The following is a 16,924-nucleotide window of genomic DNA, read 5'->3' as shown; positions in this document are numbered from 1 at the left end:
TCGGCCTAGTTGCCTGAAACTGCCGGCCTAGCGGCGTGAAGTTAGAGGCCTAGCGGCCTTGTTGCGTGAAACTGCCGGCCTAGCGGCGTGAAGTTAGATGCCTAGCGGTCTAGTTGCCTGAAACTGCCGGCCAAGCGGCGTGAAGTTAGAGGCCTAGTGGCCTTGTTGCCAAAAACTGCCGGCCTAGCGGCGTGAAGATAGAGGCCTAGCGGCCTAGTTGCCTGAAACTGCCGGCCTAGCTGCTGCGTGAAGTTAGAGGCCTATCGGCCTTGTTGCCTGAAACTGCAGGCCTAGCGGCGTGAAGTTAGAGGCCTAGCGGCCTTGTTGCGTGAAACTGCCGGCCTAGCGGCGTGAAGTTAGAGGCCTAGCGGCCTAGTTGCCTGAAACTGCCGGCCTAGCTGCGTGAAGTTAGAGGCCTAGCGGCCTTGTTGTGTCTAACTGCCGGCCTAGCGGCGTGAAGATAGAGGCCTAGCAGCCGTATTGCCTGAAACGGCCGGCCTAGCGGCTTGAAGTTAGAGTCCTAGCAGCCTTGTTACCTGAAACTGCCGGCCTAGCGGCGTGAAGTTAGAGGCCTAGCAGCCTTGTTGCCTGAAACTGCCGGCCTAGCGGCGTGAAGTTAGAGGCCTAGCGGCCTTGTTGCGTGATGTACGGGTCCTGGAGGTCTGGCGGTCTTATGCTGTAAAATTAACATTAAATATTCCATCGAACACATCTTGCAAAATGATGATTTTTTGTCGTCTATGTAACGAACGTTTCATGATAATTAACCTTTTTACGCCAATTTGAACGTTTATATTACACAAATTGCCTGTGTCTTTTCAATTTATACAAAGCTTATTTCAGGTTTTACTATCTTAACAAGGCACCAGCCATGCTATTTTAACATTTTGTATCAATTTAAATTTTGCTTGGTTTTTAAGTGTTATTTGTGCGTTTATATTTTTTTTGACTGAAGGATTTATAATAAATATATAAGTTGATTGATTGATTACGAAATTATTTATATTTTGAGTAGTTTTCTAAAACATATTTATTAAACGATTGATTGTGATTAACACGTTTATTGGCCTAAATGATGTAGATCTATATATGTGTTGCTTAATTGTCTAACCCTAACGTAAATATTGATATATTGATTGTAAAAATTGAATGAATAATTGAAATACCATATAATAACTAGTATAATATTCAAACTATCACCAATATATTCCAAACTCAGGAAGTTGTTCAAGTACGTACATTTTAACGAAATGTTCACTTTAAGTGTTTTCGAAACTAATAAAATGTAGTCAAATTGTCACGCCGGGTTAATATCATTCAGTTTATACGTACATTGCCATGCATGGTATCGTTGTAATAATCGTTTAGTTGTTGGTTCCTCAGATTTAGTCAAACAGAATGCAATGAATTGTTCTTATCTTTTAGGATACCTGGAATATATGTCATCTAGCTTGGTCCATTTTCAGAGAAAATATTATCTAGCTCTTATAATTCAATAGGGCAGTTTTTATAACACTCTAATAAAATGTTTAAGTGTCATTTGATAATATAAAAGAGACCAACATCTTTTTACTATATATTTGGATGCATTTTCGTCTGTTTGGGATGTGTGTATGTGGTGTTTAAACGTTTCTGTCTCCAATTTAGTGTCATTTGGGTCATTGCATTAGGCCTTTTTAAGGATTTATACTTCAATTCTGACAATTTCCGGCCAGTCCGCGTTATTTTCCTCGATTTGTTTAGGACGCAATTTTGGCCAAGAATCAATGAAAAATGAAACCGAAAAGCTGTCTTTATAAATTCGAGGTCATGTACCATGTTTTGGTATTGATTTTGCTGTTGTTTACATAGGAATAACAAATTGGTTACATCAGATACTTGGATATGCTGTGTCAATAGATAGGTAACTTGGTGAAAGAAATATTACGTTAATACTGTGCACAAAATAAACTCAATTTGGTCACTTTTTGCCTTCTTAACAAGCCGTATATGGTCAAACAGTATGTCATAAGGTCAAATGTAAGATCCGATATATTTACTAAAATTCAAGGAAACTTGTGAGCAGAATCCTTGTCATTATGAACGGAATGTTAAGTTCGATTATAAAAATGGTAATGAAGTCAACATAAAAGGTTCAATTGTTTTTGTCGATACAACGTAAATTGTCAAATTCACTTCATCAGTTGATAAGATAAGAAAATCGTATCATCAGTATATACGATTTACGCTTCCATACTAGGTCGCCTCGAAAACATGTTCAAGGTTTAAGAAGTATGCGTCATTCATTTTGATATATCCTGCACAATATTTTGTAATCATAACCTCACCAAAAGAGCTTGAAGCTAGTAGCACAGGAACTAAAATTGAGCCTCAAACAATTTCTTGCCCAATAACTCATTCTGTTTTCAAAACAAGTTGGCCTTGTCATTGATATATTGTTTTGGATGCAAGACTATTTCTTTCAACTTCCATAACATTAGAATTTGAACAGATTTTAAAGATGAGCTTTTAGGATAAACAAGAGTTAGGGAAGGATAGTTGAGAAGCAGTTTAAATACAATTATTTTTCGTATGCGTTTTCTGAAATATTCTTCCTTAACATTTGAATATCTTACTTTCATCTCCAAAAATCGTGTTAAGTATGGATACCACTTTAAATTGAATACTTAAGACGATGATATTCCCATGCTCTGAAATGTATTTGTTTTCCTTATAACCATATATTCTTTTCATCCTATTAACATCGATCTTTCGGATGTAAAATAAACTGATATGATATGGAGTTGCCACATATCAAAAATATTTTAAGCACGTTGAGCATTTCTTACCAAGAACGGTCGGACCTTCTACTTCTACTACTGCTACTGTTACTGTAACTGCTACTACTACTACAACTACCACTACCACTACTACTACTTCTACTACAACTACCGAACTTTTGTACGGTATATCTACATATGCATTTAAATTTAAAGGTACGAATATATTATTAACTAGTGATAAAGACCGGAAGGTGATATCGGCTCGGAAGAGCATGTGCTTGGATATTATCATAACGCGTCGTGACGTGTCATAGATACTGCTGCATGTATGTATACGTGCAGACACTATATATGTGTGGCAACATATAACTTAATAAGTTTAATATTGCCATTTGGCTGTTGTTGAAATCAGTCAAGATAGTATGCCAATAAACATTGTAACTAAGTTCAATAAAGACTGGATGACGGATGTTCAAGTAAGAGAACGGACAGGAATGTATGACGATGTAAACGACGACGATGTCGGACAACATGATCCCCATATGTCCGTCATGCTTTGCCCGACGACAAAGTATGACAACTATAACAATGGTTACTATGAAATTGTGCTTCGATTCGATTCGTATCACAAAATATCACAAATTATAAATCGAGAAAATGAAATCACACTTTGTTCAAAAGTGATTTGTGCATATTGTGATTTTTCACAAAATGTGATTATGGTTCTATGTTGACTTGTCTTTCACTAAGCTGGACTCACATTTGGCCGATTACAGTTTTCAAATGAGACACGCATTTTGTTTGTGCATCTGTCACTTCTACATATCAGCGAATTTTCATTGTCAATTTAAAATATATAATACAATTGTAATAAGGTTTTGTTTCCATTAGAAATATTAATTGTGATTTAAGTGTATGAAAAGGAATGTTCAACATTGACATTGTTTAATAAGATGGTAATTATGAAGCTTAAGAAAGGACTTCAATATAGGAAATGACATAAGATATTCTATGAGTACCGCTCCTTAGCTGTACTTAAACAATCGCGGATATTGACTACGTGCAAGCGACCACAAAACCTATTTCAACGATTTCTTACGATGTAGTCACGTCTCGAACAGTAAGTTTTTCGATAAAAAGAGGACAGGGATTTCAATCGGTCTTGTACAGTCTGTTCCCCTAAATGCAATACTAGATATGACAGGGATTTTTATCGACTTTGCACAGTCTGTTCCCTTTAATGCAATATCATATATGACAGGGATTTCTATCGACCTTTTACAGTCTGTTCCCCTTAATGCAATATCAGATATGACAGGGATTTCTATCGAACTTGAACAGTCTGTTCCCCTAAATGCAATATCAGATATGATAGGGATTTGTATCGACCTTGCACAGTCTGTTCCCCTTAATGAAATACCAGATATGACAGGGATTTTTATCGACCTTGCACAGTCTGTTCCACTTAATGCAGTACCAGGTATGACAAGGATTTCTATCGACCTTGCACAGTCTGTTCCACTTAATGCAGTATCAGATATACACGTTTGGTTGTTGATTTGAAGGTAACATGCGGGTATATATAATAAGATTCTCCCTATATGTAGAAAAAGTGAAATGCAACTGCGAATTAAGCTAAGAAAATGTGTAACCCAGATGCCCGTTAGGAAAGGACAGATTGAGTAACGGCGATGTCCATATGATTAGACCTGATGTGTAACCCCGATGCCCGTAAGGCAAGGCCAGATTGAGTAACGGCGATGTCCGTAGGACTTGACCCGATGTGCAACCCCGGTGACTGTTAGACAAGGCCAGACTGAGTAACGGCGATGTCCGTGGGAATAAACCTGATATGTAACCCCGGTGTCCGTAAGACAAGGACAGATTGAGTAACGGCGATGTCCGTAGGACTAGACCCGATGTGTAACCCCTATGTCTGTTAAACAAGGACAGATTGAGTAACGGCGATGTCCGTATGATTAGACCCGATGTGTTCCCCCGGTGTCCGTTAGACAAGGCCAGATTGAGTAACGGCGAAGGACGTAGGACTTGACTGGATGTGTAACCCCGGTGTCCGTCAGACAAGGACAGATTGAGTAACGATTATGTCCGTAGGACTAGACCCGATGTGTTACCCCGATGCCCATAAGACAAGGCTTGATTGAGTAACGGAGATGTCCGTAGGACTAGACCCGATGTGTAACTCCGGTGTCCGTTAGACAAGGCCAGTTTGAGAAAAGGCGATGTACGTAGGACTTGACTGGATGTGTAACCCCGGTGTCAGTCAGACAAGGACAAATTGAGTAACGGCGAAGCACGTAGGACTATACCCGATATATAACCCCGGTGTCCGTTAGACAAGGACAGATTGAGTAACGGCGATGTCCGTAGGACTAGGCCCGATATGTAACCCCGGTGTCAGTCAGACAAGGAAAGATCGAGTAACGGCGATGTCCGTAGGACTAGAACCGATGTGTAACCCCTATGTCTGATAAACAAGGACAGATTGAGTAACGGCGATGTCCGTAGGATTAGACCTGATGTGTTACCCCGGTGTCCGTTAGACAAGGACAGATTGAGTAACGGCGATGCCCGTAGGACTAGACCCGATATGTTACCCAAGTGTTTGTTAGACAAGGCCAGATTGAGTAACGGCGAAGTACGTAGGACTTGACTAGATGTGTAACCCCGGTGTCCGTCAGACAAGGACAGATTGAGTAACGGCGATATCCGTGGGAATAGACCTGTTATGTTACCCCGGTGTCCGTTAGACAAGAACAGATTGAGTAACGCCGAAGTACGTAGGACTTGACTGGATGTGTAACCCCGGTGTCCGTCAGACAAGGACAGATTGAGTAACGGCGATGTCCGTGGGAATAGACCTGATATGTTACCCCGATGTCCGTTAGACAAGGACAGATTGAGTAACGGCGATGCCCGTAAGACAAGAACAGATTGAGTAACGGCGATGCCCGTAGGACTTAATCCGATGTCTAACCCCGGTGTCCATTAGACAAGGACAGCTTGAGTAATGGCGATGCCCGTAGGACTAGACCGAATATTTAACCCCGATGTCCGTTAGAAAAGGACAGATTGAGTAACGGCGATGCACCTAGGACTCGACCCGAAATGTAACCCCGGTGTCCGTTAGACAAGGCCAGATTGAGTAACGGCGATGCCCGTAGGACTAGACCGGATGTGTAACCCCAATGTCTTTTAGACAAGGGCAAATTAAGTAACGGCGTTGCCCGTAGGACTAGACCAGATGTGTAACCCCGATGCCCGTTAGACAAGGACAGATTGAGTAACGTCGATGTCCGTAGGACTAGACCGGATGTGTAGCCCCGGTGTCCGTTAGACAAGGCCAGATTGAGTAACGGCGATGCCCGTATGAAAAGACCCGATATGTAACCCCGGTATCCGTTAAACAAGAACAGATTGATTGGGTAACGATGATGCGCGTATGACTAACCGGATGTGTAACCCCGGTGTCCGTAAGACCAGGCCAGATTGAGTAACGACGTTGCCCGTGGAACTAGACCCGATGTGTAACCCCGGTGTTCGTTAGACATGTAGAATTAGTAACGGCGATGCCCGTAGGACAAGACCGGATGTGTAATCCAGGTGTCCGCTAGACAAGGACAGATTGTGTAACGGGGAAACCAGTTGGACTAGACCCGATGTGTAACCCCGGTGCCCCTTAGACAAGAACAGATAAATAACGTCATAAATTTTACGCCCAAACAAATTATTTTGCTTCAAATAGAGTCTTGAAATAAAGATTAAGCTTGATTCATTATCAATGTCTATACAAAAATGAAAGAAAATAACACATCACATAGTGCAATAGTTTATTTACTTTTATCGTTTACATGTGCACCGTTTGCCTATTGTACAGATGTAGACACACATATAGTGAACTGTTTATTTCAGACAAGTATTACCCCCTTTTTCCTTCAAGCTGAAAGAATAATACAAGAACATAATTTAACTTGAAATAAAGCGCATGTCTATTTATAACAAGAATACAATTGCAAAAAAGTATTAGTGCTGTAACTCAGAAGTGATTATTCGCAGGAAATCCTTACCAATGTCAATCGCTACTCATATCTATGAAATTAAAAAAAACAACAACTAGAAATGTTATGTTTTTAGTTTTAACAACAACACTATACTCATAGACTTTAACCACTCCTAGCTGAACCAGCTAAGATCTGATCACATTTTTCATAGAGGTCGATCACTCTTTACTGAACCAACTAAATCTCATGTGTTGAATACTTGAAATTCTTAAGAGCGTGTTATGAGAGGCTAGCTCTGTATTTTAACAAATAAGGGAAGATCAAAATAGGGCTATATATATATACAATACTTAAACGCTGAAAATAGTGTGATTTTTTTTTAAATTTCCTTGTTTGCCTGTTTTCAACAACTTGTAGTTGCGATTGCTCTACTATTATACAAAGTGCTGACTTTGATTTTTTAAGTACAAATCTGACTCATTATGGACTTCCTATTACAGTTAGCAATATTAGCTGTGTTGATAATTTTGGTCTTGTAAAAACATTTTCTTATTTTCATACCTTTAAAAAAATTTTTAGCAATTAAGTTGAATTGTTATAGATTAATCCACAGCATTATTACAGATATTAATATTTTTTATTATATTATTATTTTATTGTTTATATTATTAAAGATACCCATATGTACTAAATAAACACTGAAAAAAGAGGTTTTGAAACTCATTTTTTACTTTTATATTATATAATTGAATAATTATAATTTTGTTGTACAATTTATACAATTTCATTATTAAAAAGGCCATTGTAATTGGTTCCAAAACAAAAGAGTCTCGCGTTTAACAATGAAACATATACAAAATGGCATGATCACTATAGACATCGAGCGCAATACAAGGTTCGTTTTTCTATAGATTTTATAATTAAGGATTATGTTTTCATCCAAACCGTAAAAAAAGAAAACAGACACAAACTTTCAAACAGATTTAAAAAGGTACAATACCTTTACGGAGGAAACACAACAATATATTTACGCATTAACTCGCACTCTGACAAACACAAGAATGCATTTAGAAAATACTGGAAGTGAACTTATATAAATTGACATGTATTTACACAAAGTCTTTGTCTTTGGAATGACGTGTTTTTCTTTTTTAAATGTAATCATAATATGCAACAATTTAAAATCAGCACTTAATCATACGTTTTGTTGATAAAAACACACTGCATTGGGCTATACCTCTGTGACGTTGTCGGTTGACGTTTCATTATTTCGGGTGGCTACCATTTTTTCTTGTTTGCACACTTTCTTGAAATATTGGAACATACTTGTTTTACAGTCGCGCTGAGTACGAATATGGCGAAAAAAATGCCACTAGATCGGAGGTCGTAGCATGCAAATCATTTGTATCTAGAGTTCCGTTGAACATAATTTGAGGAACGCGACTATCGTTGGCAAAAAATGACACGCACACAGTTTAATCAACCGTTCCTTAGTGTTTTAAGTACGTATGTTTTCATATCTCCTAATATTTGTTTAAACTGAGGATCAAGACAGCCGTACAAGAAAGGGTTGATAACATGGTTTATGAACACAAGTCTGAAGAAGAAGAAATATACGGCCTTCTCATAGTCATTTAAACTCTTTAAGATCCCTCCTGATATAAACGCTAATAATGTCATATACATAATTGTTGTGACAATGAATAAGATTGTCAGAACAAACATGATGTACGTTTTCCGGCGAACACGGGTAGCTATTTCTCGACGTCGACGCTGCGACCGGTGCCTGTGAAGGTCATCAGACGTTCCACCCTCACGCGTTGTTTCGGTGTCCGTGCTATAAACATCATTGACGTCAACTGGGACACTTTCGTCATCGATGGACCTCATTTCCGTTGTACTCAACTCTTTGGTTGCTATTCCATTCCTGATCAGTACGTCAGAAAAGGAAACACCTCCTCCACTGCTGATCTCAGTTTTGTGTTTGAATTTTGTCTGTAACGCTGGTGACTTGCTGACCATATGGGCGCCTGATTGTTGGCGCCTTTTAGCCAATGGACGACTTATAATGAGTTTCTTTGCTACCAGTATATAAAGAACGAGCATGACCACCAAACATATCCCAATAATGACCTCCACTGATGTAGCGTATACAAACGGCTGTCTACTGTCTACATAATGAGCATCCTTTTCACAGATAGTGACAGTGACATTTCTGTTCCTGTATATCCTAACGTCCTTGTGGATTCCCCAGAAGAACGAGACCGGGAGAGAAATGGCAAACGCCGCGACGTAGATGATTCCGCACAAGATACGCGCCTGGCGAGGCCTGATCTGCCATCCAAATGGAGCACACACCTTCCGGTAGCGATCGACGGCAATTGTGCACAGACAAAACGCCTCCCCTGATACAGTGAACATATTAAAGAAGGACTTGACTTTACAGATGATGGGGAACGGGTACTTGTACCAGTATTGCTGCGTGAGAATCTCTCCAGGCATCGTGGTGAGCGTGCTGATAAAGTCTAAAAAAGCCAAGCACAGCACAAAGTAGCGGAAATTACAGTTATGGTAACGCTTTTTAAACACGTACAGAACAAATAAATTGCCAAAAAATCCAAGAAATACTTCAAGTCCAACAAAAACCGACACAGGTGTGACAGCCCGTCTTATTTCGTCATTTATTTTGTCCAATAATTCACTTTCCGTCGCATTAGAAAGAATAGTGCCATTGTCAGCGCCTCTGTCATTCACAGTATGCCGAAAACTAATAGTACTCATTGTCTGAAGAAATATTGTTAAAACATTGATATACAACTTACGAAATGTCAATTAGAATATAGTTTATAATTAATTCAATCAATAACATCATAATTCAGAACTTTATTACGCGTCCTTTGATTGATGGTTTGTTTAGTGCCTACTCGTCGTAAATCGTGACTTAAATATCATTTATTTTCTTCCCTATTGTCTTGATCCGGCGAATGAGATGCACTTATTCGATCTAATAGAAAATAGAAAACAATTTCTGCGCCTGTAAGTGCTTATGACAAGGATTTCACTGAAATATGCTAGAAAAAAACACGCTTCTTCGAAATATTGATAAATATGTTTACCTCTCTTTCAACAATACACTCATATAAATTTCTGGTTATACGGCAGTTCAATTTCCATTTAAGAAGCATGGTTGGTTGTTTCTAGTCTGACATTGCTAGCTGTGTGGTGTCTTCCTTTGGCGCTTGACACTTGATGGAACTGTTACTGATGGGACGATTCCAATGCTGAAAACCTTGTGGTATGAAATATATGCATTACTTAATGACAATATATACACACGGATATATAAATATAATATTGGTATGATAATTGAGCTTTATACGTTAAAACTTGCAGAAAATATTGCTCTTAGCTATATAAAAGCTAGCATACACATCTAAAAAGGTAAAAAGCGGAAAAGCTAAGATGAAAGAGCTCACGTATAAATGGTCAATTGGCAATGTACCGCTCATTGTTATGACGAAATTGAAAATAAGTATATTCCCTATTTCGTACATCAGAGTACCAAAACTGTAAACATGAGAACTTGACTGACATTCTGATTTTGTCTTTCTGGTATTATAGTTAGAGTTTTAATGTTTACAATATGTTACTAATATCTGATCTAGTGATCTGTTTTTGTATCCCACACGGCTAACATTTGAAATGGACAGAGTACTTTCATTCGTTTTGAATATATGTGTATTTAGCGACCTAGTTGAGTGAGGTAATCAGCTTCGCGGCCTAGCGGCTGGGCGGCTAGGCGGCGTCAAGTGTGCAGGCTAGCGGCATAGCGACGTGAGGTAAGAGGCCAAGCGCTGTAAAGTAAGCGGACTGGCGGCCTGATATAACCACACAGCTGCCTTTCCGTCTATCTTATGTTATTTATGTAACAATTTCATAACGTTTACATTGACTACAACTTTCACAATAATGACTGCGGTGTTATTAACGACAGTGTCATGATAATGAACCTTTGTATTGCAGGAAATGGATTTGTGTTCGCGGCCTAGTGGCATAAGTTAAGACGGCTAGAGCCTGGTGGAAGAATATGTGTTATCTACTGTATAAACATATTAACGTTTGCATTGGTAGTTAACCTCTTTTCCAATATCAACTGTTGTACTGGAGAAATGCATTTGCGTTTTCTTTTCATACAGATCTAAATTTATGTTTTTACCATTTAATCAAGGCACCTGGCATGTTATTTTACGTTTCCCTTAAACCATATTATATTCTTAAACTTAAATTCTTGTTAATACCGTTCGCGCGTTTTTATTATGTGATTGATTGATCGATCATAAATTGATTGATAGATTAATTTATTTTATATGACTTCATTATTTCTATTCTAATACACGTTATTGAAATATTATTTATGATTAATAATTTTTTAAACGAGGATTTATGGATAATATAAATAATATGTATTTACTAACCTTAACCTACATAGTGATTTTTAATTGCCTATGATTCACTTGAAATACTATAATATTTTAGCATGCTATTATCAACCAAATAGCTCATACGTAGACACTATTTTAAGTACTTCCTTTATAAGCATTTCAACGAAATGGTCTTTTTAAGTGTTTTCACAAACCATTACAAGCAATTGAACTAATCTTGATTGTGTCAATCTGAAACGCCGTGTACACAACACGCATTTTACAATTTCTTCGAAAAGCATTCATTCCAGATATTTTTTTATCTGTGAGAGCTGATTTTATTGGTGGTTAGGCAGCTTCCGGCAAACGAAATACAATGATGTCTTGTGAAGTTTAAGGATATAGATAACTGAACCGGATCTTCGCGAGCTACCAATTAGTCTGTTTTTACAATGTTTTTTTCTGACCCTCGTGTTTATAAACTGCATGATAAACCGTTTTGTTTAGGGATTTCTGAAACCGAAGTTTAAACAGATCTTAATAATTAATCTTCATAATGGACGGGTTTTTGACGAAGTAGAATAAACTTATTATAAGCTTACTCTGTTTACTAGAAGTAAACCAAATAAGGCACTTTATGAGTAGTGTCACATTAATGTCACGACTCCTATTGGGCTCTCTTAGTGAAATTCGGCTACAAACACTTTAAACACACTTTATGTGATAATAAGGATATCTAATGCCTTGGTACAAGGGATAGTCGCGCCTGTCCTATTTAAATATATGAACTGCGCATGCGTGCCTGAGAACGCCGAAAAGGGTGTTAAAACAACGGTCACCATGCAGTCAATTAAGTATAGGAAATGCATGCAAATGAGTAAATAAGGGTGATGAGAAGAAATAAGAAGTTACAGAATCAAACATAGAAAACAAACATGACATACAATATGACATAACAGCTAACTCTGTTCCAGTTTAATCTGTGACATTGACAACAGAACACTCAACGAAACTTTGACGATTGAAACATTATTGCTTAATGCTTCAACAAGTAAATCTGAACCAAGTGTTTTGTGCACAGTATATCGTTAAGTAGGCTTCGACGCGAATAATTCGACTAATAGATATGGCCGCGTCGACACATTGGATCAAAGGTGTTATAAGTGTAACACATGAACTATATTATAAATATACTTAAAACTACAATGTCGAATGCTGACCTATACTTATCACGTTTAAATCCGGTCCCGTGTTCTTAATATTTGTTTCCGATTGATCAACTTGAACACAAATGGTTGAGAGTTTGTAATTACATGCAAATTGCAGTCCAGTGAATATAATGACATCAGTAATTGTTTTATGCAGATATAACCATTCGATGCCATTTATTCCGTTGAAATGGAAAGTCATGCGTTAAAAAATATTGATATGTACCTGAGTAAGTACATGAATGTAAACCTGCGACATAACCCATTAGTGTGCTATAATTATTTCAAACTTGGCCTTCGTTTTTGTTGACGCAAAACCTGATAACATATATGTCTAATTACATAAGGGGGGTATACCGTCGGTATCAATTTTGATGCAGGGCAATTATGTTCATGTGAACACAAATACCCTTTAGGGTACATTTACAATCTTGGGCATATTTGCCCCAAGTCTGGAGGTTTGATTTATTTTGCCCGAATGGGTATCACATTATGTAAAACACAGATCCCCCGGCTATTTGGAATTTGGCAGCCTTTGAAGATTGTCTTACAAGTAAACTAAAAAGAGGAAGGTATTTGCTATTTTCAAATATGTTTGTTTTATGCAACCTTTTTTAAATGAATCGGCATTTCATTTCTTAAAGATCTGCATAATGTTTAAAATACTTTCAACTATGCTTAGCTTGTTTTGTTTTGTTTACAAAATAGGCCATTTAGTCTTTCTTTTAGAATCATATTGGCGTATCAAAATTGAGTGTTTAACTTTCATAGTACATTGAATATAACGCAATATAATTTCTGTTACTGCTGGAACTTTTAAGCTATGAACAAAATACAGGATTTATTATTTATTTATTTTTCGAATCAAACATACATGAACAGTTACGACTTTAATGTTTTCTGACAGTCTAATAATACATGTATAATTTGGTGGACACTCTTTTTTACGTTAGCTTCCCAAAATAATTACAACCTAAATTGACTTAGCGATTAATAGTTGCATGAAATTTCAAATTTTCTTTCATATGTTAGTTATTATAGCTACATTACTCAAACGAGTTTTTGTATTTTGAATTATTAATGTAAAGTAAAGCATTTTGTTGTTTCCATATTTATTAAATATGTTAAACCAGCAGTGTATTTTAATTTCCTTTATTAGGTTAATTTTTGAAACAACGGTCGAGTTTGGCTCAAATTTATGAGTAACTACTGAAATTCATATCTTGCTCTTGTTCATTTTTTTCTCAAATGTTAACCCAGAACTATATATATAATAATAATCTATGAAGAAATATCATTTAGCACCATGTTTGAATGTAAACACTAGTTTATTTCAAGAAAACGGTGCAAGGCGAAGGAGCTACTTTCTTCGTTGTAATAATATCGTCAGATCAGTATTTAAACCCACATCTTTTAGCAATTGAAGCGGACCAATGAGCTATCAGGGCAGTTTTTATACTAAGGAAGTTTTGCAGTAAACAATGGATTACAAGTGAAACACTTGTTAAGCAGATAAGATTTTTCAGAGAACTGAACCAAACAAACTTATTCCAGGACAACATATGTATGTTGAATTGGCGCCGAGGGAAAAGGAGTGCCTGTACCAAACTAAAATGGGATTTTCCCTTGTAGGAGCGGTTATCATGTAATGTCAAGATTGTTTTTTGTAGGCATATCCTTTTTTGAAACATTTTTGTGTAGTGCCTGAGCATTAAGCTATCAACCCTTATCTTCCAGATAACCATCAGCGCCGGTCCTTGCGAATATCATGCTTTCGATAACGGTGCTACATTGTTTGGTTAATAAAGGCCTTGAGGCAGATCCTTAAGGAGCAAGCTCGTCGTAGTTGCCAATTATGATTGAGTCTCACAGAGCAGGTGTGGTTGTTGCCAAAGAAGAATATTTGATAACTTGGGACAAAATTACTTTATTAATGAGTGTATCTGTACTTCTTATTTTGAATGTTAGTTTGATAATATAAGTAACAGTTAATTCTCAAACGTTACATATTTGAACATTGTATCGTTATCATTACTCTTAAGTACTGTTACATATTATTTACTGTTTGATCATCGATGTATGATGCATGTATATATTTGCTTGATCAAGTTAATTTTTTAAGGAATGCATATTTTAATAAATTCCAGTTTGGGGACGAATGCGGAGAGATATGGACACGAATAAGACACGTGTCGGGAACGAATGCAGAGAGAAAACGGAGACGAATTTGGAATATATACGGAGACAAATTTGGAGAGTATAATGAGATGAATTAGAAGGTATACGGAGATTTGAAAAATATAGTATGTCGAATTTGGAGAGTATAAGGAAATAAATTTTGAAAGTGTAAGGAGGCTAATTTGGAGATTATAAGGATATAAATTGGGAAAGCATAAGGATACAAATTTGGGTAGTATTAGTAAACGAGTGGGAACGTGCCCGCGATGAATAGATAGTGCAGTGTTCGTGATAAGTTTGAAGAAGTAGGAGACGAATAGGGAGAGAAGTAGCAATCGAGTTGGAACATAGTGAAGAACAGTTTGGAGACGCGAAATACAATCGGGACATTGAAATTATATTTTATAATTTTGCCAGTATATTATAAACCATTTTGGTATTTGTATTCTTAACTAATATTAGTAAAATGTAAGTCAAACCGAATTTTACTACTTGAAATGTTATTACGAGAACCGTATCAAACAATCTGTTAATTTTACAAACTTTATAAAACCTATCAGAGAAAGATAAAATACATTAAATTGGTACTTTGTTTATATATAAAATATAAAAAGATGCAATATGCAATATACATATTTTATAGCGCTCTCTCTCTCTCTCTATATATATATATATATAAGGAGGAACACCTCTAATAAAATACAAAACAAACTTTTATACGGAGTTACTTTTCGTTACGTGCTTGGTTAAAAGTATAATACGACAACAGGAATTAAGCAATTATTGGTTTTGGCCTTGATTTACGGTATGAAGCTCTTTATAAATGATGATTATGTAAAGAGTTCAGGCTTGATTAAATTTTATATATATGTAAATATGTGTAGAGTCAAATTGCTGTAAATCACGTAAACATATACATAGGCGGCAAAATAAGCGCACTGGCTATTGTAGTGTTATTGTAGAAAGGTTGCGGGATCGAAGACCTGTAATATTTTATTGAGAGTACAACATACATGATCAGCAAGATAGGCAATCCTTATGTACTAGACTAAATCCTTAAGAATTTCAACTTTCGCGGGTGCTTAAAGGTCCGTCTACTGCCACTCATCCGATACAAACTCACAGCGTGAGATGTATCGGCAAATAAGGTTGTTTTCTTAGTCAGTTAGATGACCTGAAGTAATATCTTGATTATTATGAAAAGCTTGTACGCTACGCTCAATCCATCCATTCACAATCATTGAGAATTAACTTAAAGTCAATAATTTCCTTCATGCCATATAACTTTATCATAAAAGCAACAGTATAAAATTCATGTTACTGCACACGATTGTCCGACTTCCTAACAGTGCCTTTTTAAATGACAGTTTCTCGTTCGCTCATCAGACGTACCTTCCACAAACCTAAATGTGCATAGTCGTCACAAATGGCAACACGTTGATGGTTTTAATTTCCTCGACTTTTCTTACATTGGCTTAAGTTCTGTTCTCCCCATTATGTAGCAGATAATAGGATGATAAGATCATTTCAATTTACGACTTAACTACTTCTAAGATCTATATCGAAACGCGCTCCAGCGGTATTTTCATTACATACTATTTTCTTGATTGAAACCGAACTAGCTTTGTATAGCATTAAATAAAAAAAACAATCCTTCTATCTTCGTTGTTGCACCCTTTTTAATAAGATATAAATGTTTTATTGCTGTCGACAACCAAACGCTGCTGAACAGGAAACATTGTGCTAATTATAATTTAATATTATAGAAAATCACGGGGTTATCGCTCACACCATTTTTATATGGGTAAGAGTTTGTTCATAGAATCAACAGCCTGGCTCTGTTTTAGCGGCCTTCTTGCAGATAATGAAGGTTGTTCCCTTCACCGTTCCAGAAACATTCGATAGACTTCCATCTGCCAAACCCTTGCTTCCTTTGGACTGAGGATATTTTGAAGCAGTAGGACTGTTATGTTCTGATAAGTCTTATTTGTGCTAATATATAAATATTTAATTGTTTTGTTTTTTAAAAAACCCTCAGTGTTTGTTATAAGAGGGACACAGACCATTTTTAGTGTAAGCGTCTCTCCATTTTAAATTCCATGCGACGTCAATCATGCCTTTACTAAAATACATGGTGAAAACAATGCACGTTCTTACTAAGCTTACCGACTCACTCAATGAACTTCATTCTTCAAAACTACGATTTAGGTTGGTTTCTTTTTTACGAAAAAATTACTTAAAAAATTCTAACCGACTTAGTGTTAGCCCCTCTGAAATTGCATCAGCTTTAAGATTAATCCGTGCACCTGTCAAAAAGACCCGTCAATCACTGC

General features: G+C 36.9%; 1 protein-coding gene and 1 long non-coding RNA gene across 2 annotated transcripts; one reads left to right on the top strand and one right to left on the bottom strand.

Moving 5' to 3' along the window:
• Positions 1-6,599: 6,599 nt before the first annotated feature.
• Positions 6,600-9,711, bottom strand: LOC128212487 (5-hydroxytryptamine receptor 1-like). Its single transcript, XM_052917970.1, has one exon. It carries the CDS (start codon positions 9,563-9,565, stop codon positions 8,264-8,266), a length of 1,302 nt encoding a protein of 433 aa, XP_052773930.1. The 5' UTR covers positions 9,566-9,711; the 3' UTR covers positions 6,600-8,263.
• A 164-nt stretch (positions 9,712-9,875) lies between these two features.
• Positions 9,876-15,266, top strand: LOC128212488 (uncharacterized). The gene is made up of 3 exons (XR_008257464.1): positions 9,876-10,079; positions 14,151-14,290; positions 14,561-15,266. It is a non-coding gene; the product is annotated as an uncharacterized LOC128212488 (long non-coding RNA).
• The last annotated feature ends 1,658 nt before the right edge of the window (positions 15,267-16,924 follow it).

This window comes from Mya arenaria, chromosome 12 (assembly GCF_026914265.1).
Source record: "Mya arenaria isolate MELC-2E11 chromosome 12, ASM2691426v1".
NCBI classification, from domain to species: Eukaryota; Metazoa; Mollusca; class Bivalvia; order Myida; family Myidae; genus Mya; species Mya arenaria.
The sequence above is the reverse complement of the archived record's forward strand: the minus strand, read 5'-3'. Positions and strand labels throughout refer to the sequence as shown.

What these genes read in the sequence shown, in the direction of transcription:
- LOC128212487 (XM_052917970.1), bottom strand. Translation starts at nt 9,565, where the DNA reads ATGAGTACTATTAGTTTTCGGCATACTGTGAATGACAGAGGCGCTGAC.